Raw genomic sequence first — 16382 nt, forward strand, 5'->3', positions numbered from 1 at the left:
TAATCACAGCCGCCCAGGGATATCTACTGTTGATGGCGGTGTGCCTAATCTTTCATGGCTACGCAAGTCACAAACTTGCGCAATATTTCGAGTTGCATTACGCGTGCGCACACGCAATGCGAAGACGGGGGATCGTTCCCCACCTGCGGCAAGTTGTTTTTTCATCCACTTTCATTGCCATTAATTTATCATTTCTTTAATTCAGTTAGTAAGTACAAGTAATTTCCCCTATTTTGTCCTTGGTGTCTTTGTTTATTGGCTTCTTATGCTTAGTTGCTCTCACTTTTTCTGGCCAGTGCAGCCATGGCAAGTCAACTTGGTAGGCCTGTATGCGCTTTGACAAATTACGAAACCTATTTACTGGTGAATTCTGGCTCTGACGAAAGCCCAGATGAGGAACCAGCTCTTACGTAGCATGAGATGAACCAACACGTGGGGGAAAAAAAGGCAAGTCAGAGAGTGAGAGTTAAAAAGCAAACGGCAATGAAGAAATTATGTTCAAGGACACACGAGAAGTGTGGCGCACCCTTGCTTTTAACAGCCTGTGCTGTATGCAAGGTTTGTGGGTTCATAAAACAAATGCACAAAGAAAGAAAGGGAAATGAAATGCACTACTAGCATAAGCAAACTCATAAAATATAACGTTTTGCATGTCCTGCCAACCAATGGATGGCACTGCAGAGCACAAACGTCATATACTGAGGCTTGCAAGCTGCTTGCATCGTCAATTTGCAGGGGAGCTCCTCAGCGTTACCCAGGAGTTTCCAGCAGGTTTTCAACCAGCTATGCAGCTCTCAATGTTTTCAAGAATAGAGAATTAAGATCATGTGGGATTCTCTCAACATATCGGGGAATCAAAGGCTCGAAGCGTTGTTTATAGTAGAAGCAAAGAAATTAGAATTCAATGGTGTCCGACTATTTTTGTAAAGGCTTGAACATTGATGTGAGTGGTCACTTGCACTAATTACAGCGGTGGATTTTTTTTTCCTTTTCACTTTTCTAAAGGGTTGCAACAAGTTGTGCAGGTTACACGCAGGGACACGTTAGGTCCACATATGTACGGCCGACACGTGTGCAAGCGCACACAATGCCACACAGGTGCGCAAAAACCAAACAAGCCCACCTCTCTGTCTTCGAATGAAGTCCATGATCTTATGCTCCCCCTCGCCAGGCACATTGGCATCGGAGAGGATGACCTCAATGTTCTGCCAGCCTGGGTCATTATTCAGCCGGTCGTGGATGTAGTAATGGAGGCACTTGGCCAGGCGATCCATGAATGGCGTTCCCTGCAATAAAAGGAAAGGGCACACTGAAGGTACTTGGAGTAAATTGGACAGCGAAAGGCTGCTGCCGTTAATCATGACCATCTAAATTAAATACTCAGGCTCGCACTGTGCTGAGAAATTATTTGCAATCTAGAGCACATTTAGGGTGCATTCATACCAGCAAGTCATGGAGGTTGCAAAATAATACTCCCGAATACGTATAGTTCCTGAAAACAATATTTCAAGAAAGCGACTGTTTTGGAGCGGTTGCTCACTGCTTGATGCACTCGTGCGAGTGTAGAGTGGCTCAGGTGTGTTGTTTCCGAGTGTAGTGGCTGCAGTCATTCATTTCATTATGGGGTTTTACGTGCCAAAACCACTTTCTGATTATGAGGCACGCCGTAGTGGAGGACTCCGGAAATTTCAGCCACCTGGGGTTCTTTAGCGTGCACCTAAATCTAAGTACACAGGTGTTTTCGCATTTCGCCCCCATCGAAATGCAGCTGCTGTGGCCGGGATTCGATCCCGCGACCTCGTGCTCAGCAGCCCAACACCATAGCCACTGAGCCACCCTGGCGGGTCTGTGGCTGCAGTATGGGTTCTGTGCACTGACTACGGTTGGTTATGGCCACTTTATTTGAAATGTTTTATTTTTTATGAATCAACAAATATCGCCACGAAACAACGCATGTAAGACGCCACCAAAAAGACTACTATAAACTGCCACCTCTCTTATTTCTACCGCACTCCACCATCAACCGAACGCAAAAAGACATGTTCATTTATTCAATATACGTCGAGCACCCATCGACGCCATGGCGTTAAGATGATGTAGGCCAGAACAACTAAATGGCGCTGTTTGTTTCCTGGTTTTGCTAAAACATCCAATCAGCACATGTCGTTGACGGGGGCATGGCCAAGGCGATAGTTTCGCGGAAGGCAAATGTTTCAGAATACGGGCCCCGCAGGAAGTATGATAGCGAATGTTGAAACAGCTAGGCCTAGCATTGCTGCAGTGGTGGTTACGGCTGTCAGCGGATCAGCGTGAAAGAGCGCTGCCTTGAGGCAGCGGGATAATCGAAATGGCAGCAGCGGTGGCTTCGATCATTGCCATTTCATACCTGTGGTCACAGCAAAAAGTCTGGAAAATCGGATGCCGAAGAGTTTCTGCATCCGAAATTTGACACATTTACATCGGCTCTAGAAGCACAACAGTGCTGCAAGGCCTCAGAATTACAGGGAAAGTCCGAAAAATCGGGCACCCAAAAATTTGTCGCCGACTGCATACTATAGTGCAGTCCACTTATAGCAATATCAAGAACGAAAAATCTGATCTCTATAACCAATCACCGCTATATGTGGACTGCCGTTTGTCACTTGCCAATTTGTCATTCGCACTAAAAATGGACGTTGTACAAAGTAGGCAGTGAAAAATAAAATGTTTGTTTATTCCTATAAACGGCATGTCAAGTTTTAATCACACTGTAATAGTCAGAAATCTACACCTGCTTTCACGGGAGTTTCAGATTCACAACCACGGTGTGCATCGCGTCCAGCTGCTGCGCAAACAATGGCAGCAATAATTTAGCTTGCACGAAATCAGTTAGCAACTCGATCGGGGTCGGTGTCAAAGGCAGGCCATTGGCAATCTCGTTGTGACTGCCGCTGCTGTCGTCACCTCAGTCGAACAATGCCGCCGCCTGTCACGGCAAAGATTGCCCCATCGGATATCTTGTCGCAGAATGAGGCAGCACTATCTGCACTCAGAAACTTCTCCATCAAAGCACCACCTGTTTCATCGTCAGTAGTGACATGCTCCCAGAGCTTGGCAATATCAGCGGCTTCCAATGTCTTGGTTTCACTATCGTGGGGGGGGTTTCGCCTTGGCGTACAAAGCCCGTGTTTTCTGCTGATTGGCGTGGCGCCTGGTTGCAGCCATCATAATCACGGCACTCTAGCGCGGGCTCGTACTCCATCGAGTCTTGCAAAATTTGCAGCATTGTAACAAAATACGTAGCTTTATGCTTTGTCGGCACGATCTTCTACTAACAGGGCTGTGTGCCTGCTTCGGGGCTGCTTCCGCGGCACATTTCTGAGCTTGCCGAGTGTAGGAAGGGCACATGCTTCGTTTTTTTGTTTTCTTCCCCTCTCTCTATTAGCATGACTGCAGGCAACACGGATGCAAACAGCTGGCGCCATCTTCTGGCTCACTGTGGCAACTCGCGATGCTCTCCATGGCATTCACAATCGACACGCAGGCGAGACGTGCTGTACGGTAATGGCGGCAGACACGAACTCACGTAGGCTTCCTCCATGATGGAGGGAATCTTTGCACCCCATCTCTGCATTGTTCATTTAAGGGGAACATAGCAACGCAAACGTTGCGATTATTCTGCGTGCAAATGCTATCTAGAAGGCAACATTTTCGATCCTTATATCCCATATTCAGCAAATAAAAATATCAATATATATGGTTATTTCTTCTCATAGCCCTAATGCATAAGTTGATACTCACAAGTCAACTCATTGCTGTAATTGATATATTGTTATATGTGGTATCATTATAAGTGGACTGCAATGCATAAAATCGAAACAAGATCGTGGGCAAAATATGTCATGGGACACCAAAATAACAAGTGAAGAGCTAATTAGAAGCAAGCTCGTGCACAGAAGGAGATGCCATCACGGTGCATCTCTCTGGATAGTAAAAATTCTTGTCTACTTACAATTAAGGTAAATAATATGGGAGAATTTTAATTGAGAGTGAGGTACTTAGGGGCAGCAACTTGAAGGCCATGCTCACCAGTGTGAGCATCGTTCATGGCAAATTGCACCTTGGTCACTGGTTGTGTTTGCCCACATGACTTCTGGCAATCGCCAATGTATACAGCTCTGACTGATCTTTAGGTCACAGACGGCACCGTAATAGTGTCCAAATAATCAGGCAGTCCAAAAAAAAATCAAACTGAACTATCCGAACAATCCCTATTTCATTCATTTGTACTCGAGTATTATATGCGTCCCTGAAAGAAAAAAAAAAGTGCAACGAAGCTGAGAAGTTTGTCGCAGCAACTAGAAATTTAGGGCTATCACTGAGCCCTAAAACATTCGAAAACCACTGAAATGGTAGCAGCAAGCACAAGTGCTGGGAAACGCACAAATGTCAGCAGTGTTATGGTGCACTGCAGTTAGCTCAGGTTTGAAAAAGGAAGAATCTGCACACTGTTCTGCAATGAGACTAATGAGAGGCAACTCATTACCGGCGTGATGCAGTTGCTGTCAAAGTGCTCGCTCTTGTCCTTCTCTGGTGGCAGGGGCACTCCACGATCACGCAGCTCGGCGCGGATGCGGCTCATCTCCTCGACCTTCTCGGCAGACTCCTTGGAAGCCCGGAAACGCCGAGAGCGCTGCTGGTTCATCTTTGCTCGTGGAGCCTGTGTGTCAAGAGAACAAACGAGTACTGCAATGAGAGCTCAAACTCAAATTATTATAGTTTGGTGTGAACACACATAAGGAAAAAATTTGTCACCGACATGACAGGGGCATGAAGCTATAAAGGAAACCCGGAGAGGTTTCACAGAAAGAAAGCTTTAAAGTTGAATAAAGGTTTGTCCTGGGACTTCAATCAAACTTGGAACCACTGCCTTTCTGGACAATTGTAAACATCACTTACAGCATGTTCATAGACAGAGGGACCGAAAAAACGACAAAGACAAGCACTGACTTCAACTGATTTTTATTTTGAGTAACAAGCATACATACCAAGACACCAAGACAATCTCACATGAAAATGCCGGCTCACACTCAGTTTCTCACTTCGGTTCGAGCAAATCTTCTCCGGGGTCATCGCATGCGGCATTCACAGCTGCGCGCACGATCGGAAACAGTATATAGCCGTTCGTCTCGCGTGAAAATGATGACACGCACAGTTTCTTATTCCAGTACCAGCAAATGCGCAGGCCACATTCACAGCTATCGCTGCCAAAGCTATTACAATAAGCATCTTCATGTATCTGTTTTACAGCACGTGGCATTGGTACAGTGCTATCTACAGTGGCATTAGCAGCATGCTGCATGCTTCTAGTAGGCGATAATCCAAACACGCCGCCATTCCCTGCTGCAGGTGGCACAATGTGGCCGTCACGTTTCGCTTCGGAAACGTGATGGCCCACGAGCTCCATTTTGTTTCGGTTTCCCGTCGCCCTCTTAAAACCACCACCATGTGATAGGAAGACAACAAAATGCATCTTGGGCCGCCGGAGCATTACCAGCTCAACGTGCGTCGGCGGGTCGTGCCGCAACGATCTGCGTGACGCTTCCCATTACGTAGATGTCAACAATAGTTGAGTGTCACGTTTTTTTAGTTACTTCAGATTGTACATTTTCCCGGTTAGTACGTTTTTCCACGCGCTTTTTTCCAAAACATACAAACGAGGTTCTACTGTACTGCAACGCCATCTCATAGTCCCGTGCAGCACTCCGCTTTCCTCTTCCCCCTTTCGCCATTTTCTCCTCCTCCCCTTCTCACCTCATGCTTTCACTGTAGCCTCCTTCTTTCGCCCTCTTCGCTAGTGCCAACTTTCATCACCCACTGTGCTCTGTGTTCGCTTTTTCATCCTTTGCTGTGCTCGTTCGCTCAGTTACGAGGCGTGCCGTCGTTTAACGCAGTAGCAGGCTCCTGAGAGCTGCGCTCTATAACAAATTGGGTGACCGATATCATGAAGAGCTGAACATTATATAGACCCTTGGCACGCAGAGACTTCAGCAAGCCCCCAAGTTATGGAACAGTCCAGGTTCCAGCATTGGTGTCCCGTTGCCCCTTTGGTGTCCTGGAGACGCAGCCAAAGTATACAAAATAATGCACACAGTTTACACTTAGAACTAGCACAAATTCTCACTTCCCCTGACCGCAATACACTGTGTGTGCTTCGTTGTACTATGCTGCTCTATTGTGGTGAAGCTATTATGGAATGCACATGAAACCCTTGTTCTTTAACCAACATTTATCAAATGCATTTGCTCAGTAGGCATTGTACTCTGCTGCTCAGCAGGTGTGGCACCCAGGTGCAGCAGCCGTACTCTGATGCACGCAGAGGCTACTCGAGAAAGCTTTTCCTATATTCTTTTAGATATGCACCCTAAACATAATAAAGATTAAATCACTAATAAAATTTTTTTGCTCTCTTCGAATGTGTTATTTTTGTAGATTCCTGCCGGCAGAAAAGACAAGGACGAAAAAAAAGAGGCAACCTCATTCAATTGATCGTGATGGTGGGTGCCGCTGCAAGTGCGTACAGCAAGCACTCAGAAATGGCTTATGTACGTGCGCATAAATTTGCAATCTTTTAAGCTCCCATAAGTCATGAAAATGCATTTTTTATTCATTTCTAGCTTGAATATTAAACAAGTCTTTCAGAGATAACAGAAGCAAGAGACCGAAATGTTTCTGTGAAAAAATGCAACTTTTCTACATGCCTGTCCCCTCTAAAGCTAGCTGCAACAAAACTTTAGACCGCATAACAAGCTTAGTTTGAGATAGTGTAGCAATGAAATAGCCTCTGTGCAATATTTTACATTTGAAACAAGTGGATCCATCACGAAAAGCTCGAAGAATAGACTTTCTTGATAATGAAACTGAAAAGAATGAAAGAAAGAAAGTAAAGAAGCCCTGCAATTTGTTTCCCAGAAGTGAAGCATGACCTAGAACTTTGACAACCAGCGCAGCTTCTCGGCAACATGTAGAGAACTGTGTCACATCTGCTAACTGCCACATGCATGCGTCATCTGCTTGGGTGATATTTAGAGACAACTAATAAGAAAATGAGACAGTTATGAGCCCTGCACATTTGCCAAGATTATTTTTATGGTATATACACTACTCATTTAGAGCCAATTTAGCAAACGTGAAATTTCGTGGCAGTTGGCCCTTAAGGGTCACCGGGTAGTCACATCATCAACTGAGACGAAAAACCAGTGAAACAACTGTATACGCAAGAAACAGGGAGCACACAGGACCAATGCTGACCTAGCAGTCAAACGCGACCCCTCCTGTATGGCATCCCTCAAATTTTGCTGTGCATCCTAGTGACCCAAAAGATCAAACACCTAGTGATTTCGCTCTTGCACAAACTATTCGAGCTAAAGCTTAGAAGTACTAATCGTGTTTAATTACCACATAATGAACAGCGTAGACAACAGAACAAGCTTCAGCTTCTGTGCAAGCACTCCCTCTTTACCATCAGCTCTTGTTGTCTTGGTGCCTGGCATTGTTTGCCAGGCTATCCCCAAACAAACCAGTCTAATTTGGCACTCCGGGAAATGTCGCACATTAATCGAAGTTCTCCAAGACTACAATTCAGGAGGTGCCAAACAGGACTCACCACTCCGTCAATGGCCATATAGAGCAGTCGCCGGGGCCGAACCACGCTGAAGATGCGGTCAATGTATTCAAAGATGGCCACCATCATCTCATCTTCATTTTTTGGAGCTGGCCTGTAGAGAAAAAAAAAGTGGATGTTAGAAAGCAGTAAAAATGTAATTATCCAACAACTAAAATGCTCTTCAGAGTGCCTGCTACGTTGACATCTTCTAGTTCCCGATTTTTCTAAGTTTTCCCCGAGTTTCTTTAGGAAAATTCCCCGGTATTCTATGACACTGGAGTTTCAGGCGCAAGACAGTTAAAGGTGGTTTATAGCTTACAAAGTTACTATGCCAGCCCATAATTATCAACTGCTGCCAGTAACCTGCCAGTCAGATGGACCACACTGTCACATTTGACTGAATCCCGTGTTTCGTGATACTCCAACCACCTGGCCAGGGCATACCCTTGCAAAACATGCAAGTACATCATTTCTTGCAGATTGCATACGTTCAGTCAAACACTTTGCTTCCTTCTAGCACACGACTAGATTTGCCATAACCACTGCAACTATACCCAATTTCCCTAATTCAAGGCAACAAGGGTGGAAATTCCCTATTTCCCTCTGAAAACTACAAAAACTCCAGGTTTTCCTAGTTTTCAGTGGTGGTCTCAGACACCCTGCTCTTGCATATCTATGTTATACATATACATAAAGTTTCGAAGCTCTGCTTATAAAAATTTTTCACTGTATTGTCGGTTACAATCGTGCTACTTTTAGCCTGAGAGCAAAACTACAGTTGAACCTTGTTGCATCAAACATGGGCAGATCAAATTGCTGCTTATTTCGAACAATTGTCAAATCCCCCAGAACAATTACATTTATTTTAAACTTTACACACCGAATTTGGTCGAACATTAAGCTGACGCATCAAACTCTGCAGCATCGAAGAAACAGCTGGCAGGCTTTCTGGCAACACATCGGTGTGTAGTGGTTGGCGTGAAAGGCGCCTGAAACTCCTTGCATGAGTTGCGGTGCCAATCTGTTGTTTGCACTCAAGCTACTTGCTGTCAGCAGAGGCTATTCACGTGCTAGTTGCATGCGATTGCTGCTGTGCCATAATGCATCCCACGAAATGACAACCGACGCAAAGAAACGAATGAAGCTGAATTGGATTATGGTGCCTTACGTGCCACAACCACAATCTGATTGTGAGGCATGCCGTAGATAGGGACTCTGGAATAATTTGGACCACTCGGAGTTCTTTAACGTGCACCCAAATCTAAGCACACGGGTATTTTCGCTTTTCACTCCCATCAAAATGCAGTCGCCGTGGCCGAGATTTGATACCGCAACCTCGTGCTTAGAAGCCCAACATCATAGCCACTAAGCAACATTGGCCGGAACAGCATTGGAGCACAATACTGGAAGGTGGGAAGAAGAGAACAGCCCCGATTCTTTATTTTTCCCCCAATTCACATATATTGTCGGATACATGCCCACCTTTGTTAACAATGATTTACCTTTAAATGCTGTACACAAGCACCAGTGTACTACCTGCAAAAGCACAAGCTGACATGCAACTCATGGCCTTTAGATTGCATTGACTGTTTCAGTGATCTTGCTGCTGACAATTTCACCTGCTATGGGAACTTGTCAAAGTGCGAAGCCTTTACCCCTCTGGCATCCATTCACAATGCCAAGACTTTCAAACATATGGTTGGAGACTAAAAGACGAAATGTTTATGCAAACAGTATTTAGGCATACTTTTCTAAAAGCTTTACAAAGCATTCGTAATATTGCAGATCACGCTAAAATTCGTAAACCTTAGGAAATATTCAGTACAGTTAGAAGACAGTGAAGTCAGGGTAAAGGGCACAATGGAGGTTCCGACTCTGTTTCCGACTGCCCCCCCCCCCCCCCCCAAATCAAAAATGACAAATGTAACTTGCTTGTTTTCTGGATGACAACAGGGATGTATAATTCCATTCATGTCCAAGTACAAGTTGTCGAATTCTACATCATTTGGATTCGGCTTTGTTGTGTCCACCGGGATCCTGACGCCATCGACAACCTGCGGCTAAAATTTTAAAAAAGCAAGAGCATCAACATAATGTGACCCCGATTTTTTAACAGAACTTTACATTCAAGAACTACAAACAGCCAGAGACTGAAGCCACAATGCAGGGCTCTGAGGTTTTTTTTAATGCATGCGTAAGCCTAAAAGTACACGACTGCATTGTGACATAATTTGTCTTAATATGCTTCTCTTCATCATCATTCAATCAACTGGAATTTGTCTGGTGAAGTCAGTATTCGTATTTTAGCGCTCACATTGTCTTTTTAACTTCGCAAACTTTTTTCTTGCTTTCTGGTTATTACACAGGGATTCACTGAACGATGACGTGTCGTTGGCTCCCACTCCTACAGGAATGCAACCACCATGGCAGAGAATCACACCTAAACTGCGGGGTCTGTAGCTCGAAAATTCGCATAAATCCCCGCAATCCCGGCAGATTCGATAGCGTTTCGATAATGTTTCGGTAGGCAGACACGAAGGCAGCAGCATGGGTAGGACTAAAGGAGATGATACCATATAGTTGTTGACATCCTAATGGTACCTTCAAATGGTCCTTACTGCACTCCTGCTCGGTTTGCAGAAATGTGCAACCTTCTCAAGACTGCACTCATGGCAAGTCATGCCCGAGCTGCATGTTCAGCTGCTCCCAGAGCAATCGGAGGGGATGCGTGACCACAATTCTGTAACATCTCGGTTCTGCTGCCAGCTAGAAGGTGAGGGCACCTCCAGAAGCTCCAAGCTGGAGTGCCGAGCTTAGTGTGAGCCAGGCAAACATGCTCCAAGCAGGCGAAACTAAGCAGCTGAATGCAAAGCATGCTGCCAGAGCACTCTACATCGCTCAAAATATTTAAATTCGATTCTGAGGTTTTTACGTAACAAACCACTAAAAATCAACCAGTCATGTGTACCGTGAGAATGCGGTCGGGAATACATATACCAATGAAGAACTCTCGGAGAACTTGTATAGATGTGCCAGCCAATGTCTTTCACTCCTTTTTACCTGAGCGTCGTCATAAACACGAACTTCCTTTAGCTAAATGCACAGGAATGGAGAGAAACTGTTCTACTTGGCTGATTTTGCACTGATTTGGACAAAATTTGCTCCATTTAAAAGAAAAAGGTAAAATCTAGTGACAGTAACAAGCATATATTGTATTTACACAGTCAATTCTTTCTAAAAGTTCCAGTACGAAGTTTACAACTATAATTCTACAATAAGTAATGATATTGCAATACTGTAAATTGCCCCTAATAATACCTATAAAGCCGACGTGAGTGCTTTAATTTTAAATCACTCAGAAATATACCACTAGTTTATGAGTAAAACTTTTGTAAAAGCTCGCAAACATTGTCTATATTTGTCTATACAGATTCCTTAAGAGATGAAGTGCTTATACAACTGCAATATCTTTTTTGCTTTTGTGCAGAGTTATGCATCTGTAAACTTCATGCTTCTATTTTTAAACTTAGCAATTTTTGGCAATTCTTGTAACAAACTCCAGATCCTAAATCAATATTCTGCCCCCTGCACTCACTAGAATTTAACTTTCTCTCTCAAAAGCAAGAAATTTCCTTTAAATTCAGTCCAGCGGTTGTCACAATAAAGCATTTGTACACTTTACATGGATATCAATAGAGAAATTAGTTTTGGCATCAAGCTAAACTATATGGCATCCTTTGGGAACTATGGTTTGGAGCATGGAGACACAAAGAGAGGGCAGATGAAGCGTGGTTTTACAGGCAGAGGTTGTACTGAGTTATTAGGGCTGATTCACATTGCCAACTCGAAGAGGTCTCGCAACCAAGTTGGTCACAAAGTGACCGGTCCAAATGGTCACCTTGGCAGAAAGCGACTGTTTTAAGTCAGTCACTCAATGCTCGATTTCTATGATCTTTACAGATCTAGTGGAACATAAATAACTTAGATATAACAAACAGGAAAGTGTAGTCAAGGCTGGCAGCTAATCAGTAATAATATATGGGGTTTTACGTGCCAAAACCACTTTCTGATTATGAGGCACGCCGTAGTGGGGGACTCCGGAAATTTTGACCACCTGGGGTTCTTTAACGTGCACCTAAATCTAAGTACACGGGTGTTTTCACATTTCGCCCCCATCGAAATGCGGCCACCGTGGCCGGGATTCGATCCCGCGACCTCGTGCTCAGCAGCCTAACACCATAGCCACTGAGCAACCACGGCGGGTGGCAGCTAATCAGATAAAATGACGAGAACAGAAAACTTGCAAGTACAGGACAGGTTCAGATGATGTAGTGCAAAGGGAGTCATGGATCTCTGGGAGAAGCCACTGCATCGCAAAGCACCCAATTCGGATGATGATATGTAAGAAGCTTCTTTGAATGTTATTCAAGATTGCATGAATGTTGATTGAACTCTGTTAGACGGTAAAATTAAGACTATGTTGAAGAGAAGTTCTGCTGTGAAAATAATATTAGTTGACACATGCAATTGGTATGCCCCTGTGAAAGCTACAGCAGATGAGTCAACTTTGAATCAAATTGAATGCTTCAAACAGTCAACAGTCTCTGCAGTTGAACAATTCCCAGAGACATTTGCGTAGTTTTCCATTGATACAGTGCACAGCAGTATAGATCAACTGCTAAGAAAACAGGTTTCCATATTTGTCTTATGGAGTTGTCCACTGGTCGATCTGGAGCAGCCACCAAAATCCAGAAGCGAGCACTCCAATTTCATCAATCCAAGTCTGCCAGCTGACAGTGAAAATTCTTCGCGAGGCATCATACCAAAAGTTATTATGCACATGTCACACAAAGCAGCTCTGGAAATGGTGCTTAGCTTTACATGACAATCAAGATCGCTGTTCTATAGCAGGTGCAATGTTGGGTACCGATTTCACAAAGACAGAAGTGATGTCACCTATTTCACCCCGAATCCATGCTTCAGTGGTGCAGGAAGTGAGAAAAATCCGGCCCAGAGCAAGTTGATCCGAAATGTGTGACCACACTCATGATCAATCAGTGGAAACTATATTCGTCCCTGCAGAGCAATAATTCCTGCTCCTTATCAACCAGTGGAAACCGGATTTGCCACTGCAGAGCAACAAAATCCTGCTCCTGATCAACCAGTGAGTATACTGTTAGGTGTTCTGGCTGATAATGTGCTTTGCTTACTTTGTTTCACAAATGACAACTGTATGTGCGGTGTTATATAAAAAAAGAAAAGGCGTTCTTGTCATACTCACTGAAGCTGGCAAAAAACTGACAAGCTTTGCATTAGCTACCCCCCCTCCTCCTTTTTTACTTCTTGGAGCCCAACTCACCTTTTCTTCAACGCAGTGGGCAACTATGGATGGATACTTTTTGCTCAGCCATCTGAAGAAGGCTGGGACTCCCATGTTTTACCTGGGAAGATAAAAAAATACCACAAGAAGTAAATTTCACATAGGGCAAGAAAGGTACCGTGAGAGTACACCTGTAACAACTGTTACACTTAATGGTGCAGGTGCACCAAAAACACCCTATAATCTCAAGTGTAGTTAGTTAAACCTAAATTATGTGCTAAAGAAAACAACAGGTGGCAGGCATGTACAGTGGTCCAGTGCTCTATAAACAGTTCCTTTGCATGTAAGCAGCGATGACACGAAAAAATATCTTTCAACAAATCTTTTAAAATTTTTCAAAAAGACCTCAAGAAAGCTTTAGAAAATATGAGATGAAGGCCTGCAAACCAACTCGTGCCATCAGTAGCAATGAGCTTAGGATAGTTTGCAGGCATAGGACGGAGTCAGTTGATGGACGACAAGGCTAACACGAGATCTCTGGAAGGGGCTTTCACGCTGCAAATGACATAGCAGGTCGATAATGATCCCCTCATACCAGATGGAAATATCTCTGCCATGTCATTTTTGTCAAAGGCAAGTTGTGTTGCATAGTTTTAGGAGGATAGGACCTATGAAAGACGACTCCATACATGCCCCATCTGGTGTGTGCAATGTCTTTCATACCTCCTAGAGAACTGGAGTACCGAGGTAGCGAAAAATTGTACGGCGTCATGGCATCTCTGGTAACATGCTTCTTTCCTCACCGGACACTAACCCTCAGACGAAAACCAAAATGAACTCGTGCTCCGTTTGCCAGAGAAGCAACTTGTACATCTACATGCAACGGAACCAGCCAGCATTCCCATGAAAACAACATGATCACAACCATCACAAAAAAGCGCCTGAAGGTATGTTAGGTCTGCACGGGTTGTTTGTATGCTTTGGTACCTAACCATACAGAGAGCACTCGTGACAGCCGTGTTCACACATGCACAACAGCTTTTTACAAATCATTCATTGGTATACCAGTCCATGGCTGCACTCTACTTATATGGTGTAAAATGGTTCAAAATACAACATAATTTTCTCAACCTGTTTTCTTGTTTTTATTTTACCCTTTCCTAAATACAAAAGTTCAAGCAGCACAGGAACATTTATTATCTATTCTGTATTAACACAGCACCATAAGACAGCGCAACCAGGACTGCTGTTTCTGGATGGGTCTTGGTAATGCAGAAATAGGATGAAAATGCTAATTACGCAAGGATAAAATGATCCTAAAACTGCTTTCTACCAACTCGTTGAAGTTGAATGTGCAATATGTTGAATGTGTTCATTATAATTATCTAATACTGAAGTTAAACTAAATGTTTGACATACACAAGAGCATTTGGAACTTCTGATTAGGGCCAAGTTTAAAAAGTTAAAATGCTGATCAAATGAACAAATAATGAATCAATGGGCCCTGAGCAAAAAATAGAAGTAAAGCTAGATCACAGAGGTAATAACTTAGCCAAACACAATGGCTGCAGTGGAAAGCTAAGACAAAGTGGAACCAAGGAAACCAGAAGGGAATCAAATTAGCTTTTGGGATAGAGGTCACAAATATTCAAAACTTTTGACTAACAAATAAAAATTGATCCGTACAATTCAGTCCTCAAATCAAATAGTGATTATACAGAAATTCAAATATATTTATAATACATCACATCATCAATTTTGTGCATTCAAACAAAATTTACGCAACGATGCTTTAGCTCCCTCCCCCATCAGTGGCAACAGCAGACAAATAATGCATGACAGATTATGTAGTACAGCATGCTACATTCTGGGTGAATGAATGATGTTTATCAAGACAAAATGTATAATACGATGTAACGATTGTTCAGAGAACGAGACTTCTCCGGCTAAACCGCAATCATTGGCACTAAAATTTCACTCATACATGGAATTCCGCAGTGGGTGCTGTTTGGTGTTATTTGTGCAGGCTGGAATAGTGTGCTGTTTTCAGATTAAACCTAAATATGCTGAAATGCAACATTATTTTATATAATGGTGTTACGATCAGCTGTGACCCCTACAACTAGCGAGTTTTGTTTTGCTAGTGCCGCAGATTATGTTTATTCTAGCTTCGGTCTCGATCCCACAGTCAGATGCAAACTGGTCCACACGAATGCCTGCTTTAAACTTCATTCTGATAGTAGCTGAACGCATATGGACACAAGAGTCTGAAGTATGTGAACAAACTGCGTATTCCTTCATAATGCTTCACTAAAACGTGTCCCGTAATGTGAAACGTAATGAAAAACTTGCTAACATCGTGAAAGGAAAATGTGGACATCCTTTTACATTAATACAGAAAAGCCCTGCTTAAGTTTTGAAAATACTAATTGATTCGCTTCTGGCACTACTTCGCTTGGTCTCCATACACTTGGTATGGAGACCAAGCGCCCTCACTTTTGGATTTTAAAAAGCGAACACAAAGCAGGGAAGAGGAAGAACACAGGACTAGATGCTCCCCAACAAGGCACTTATGCAAAGAGGGGGGGGGGGGGGGGGGGGCTGGCTCATTTGGAGACGTTCGAAACCACTGCGAAGCTATCGTAGGCGTGACATTGCGTAGTTCTTTGAGTGGCCTTCGGCACCGAAGCTTTAGGACTGCGTAACGCGAAAGAAACTGTCACTGCCTCGTAGTGCTAAGCGCAGGTGACGCAGGTAAGCACAAGCACCGGAACCCAACACGGCACGAGTAAGCGAGGCAACATATTTTAGACCAAGATACGCAAAGAGTTCAGAGGTTGCGCCACTGTCAACACAGCAGGATGAAGCACGCAAAACGGCTCGAGCCTACATATGAAGCGAAACATAATTCTGAAATGATTATCGGTTCTTGAACTCCGGTTGCACGTAAACAACTCACAGCTCCCGGGCTGGCGCGACGTCATCTGAAGCGTCACGGAATTCGCAGAGAACGAACGAATCTCAGCACTATTAGCTCAGATATCTAAAGTGTTCGAGATGCTATTTCCAAAGCTGTTCAATTTGTTTTCGGGATAAAACATGGTCGAAAAAGTGCACACGAGTTGCTTACAAATGCAACCGCTTGCGAGGGTGCACGCGCGGTTTTAGAGGAGCACGAAAAAAGCGCATCAGCTACAACGCTTACATCGGTTCACAGTTCTTACCTCGCTACGGTGGGAGTTCAGTCTCTACAAGCAATCCTCTCCAAACTTACTCCACTGGCATTACCGCAAACAACGCTAAGACCCACCGCTAAGGAAACGCGGTGGCGGACATTGTGGTGGAACGGCAACAAGCCAATGAGCTGATACCACCGATACCGAGGCCAATCCAAGCCAGAAAAATCGTGAGCTAATT

General features: G+C 44.0%; 1 protein-coding gene across 2 annotated transcripts in view; it reads right to left on the reverse strand.

Moving 5' to 3' along the window:
* The window catches only part of Rat1 (5'-3' exoribonuclease 2 Rat1), a 119226-nt gene extending 102882 nt beyond the window's left edge, over positions 1-16344 (reverse strand). For both annotated transcript variants that reach the window (XR_011507436.1, XM_070522364.1), the window contains exons 1-6: positions 16190-16344; positions 13005-13086; positions 9578-9705; positions 7646-7757; positions 4526-4699; positions 1124-1286 (exon numbers count right to left, since the gene is read on the reverse strand). Coding sequence is in view for 1 of the 2 variants with exons in the window: in XM_070522364.1 (XP_070378465.1) it covers positions 1124-1286; positions 4526-4699; positions 7646-7757; positions 9578-9705; positions 13005-13079 (652 nt within the window). In the remaining variant the exon portion in view is untranslated. The remainder of the gene's footprint in view (positions 1-1123; positions 1287-4525; positions 4700-7645; positions 7758-9577; positions 9706-13004; positions 13087-16189) is intronic.
* Between the last annotated feature and the right edge of the window lie 38 nt (positions 16345-16382).

The sequence above is a fragment of the Dermacentor albipictus genome, chromosome 7, assembly GCF_038994185.2.
Source record: "Dermacentor albipictus isolate Rhodes 1998 colony chromosome 7, USDA_Dalb.pri_finalv2, whole genome shotgun sequence".
Classification (NCBI taxonomy): Eukaryota; Metazoa; Arthropoda; class Arachnida; order Ixodida; family Ixodidae; genus Dermacentor; species Dermacentor albipictus.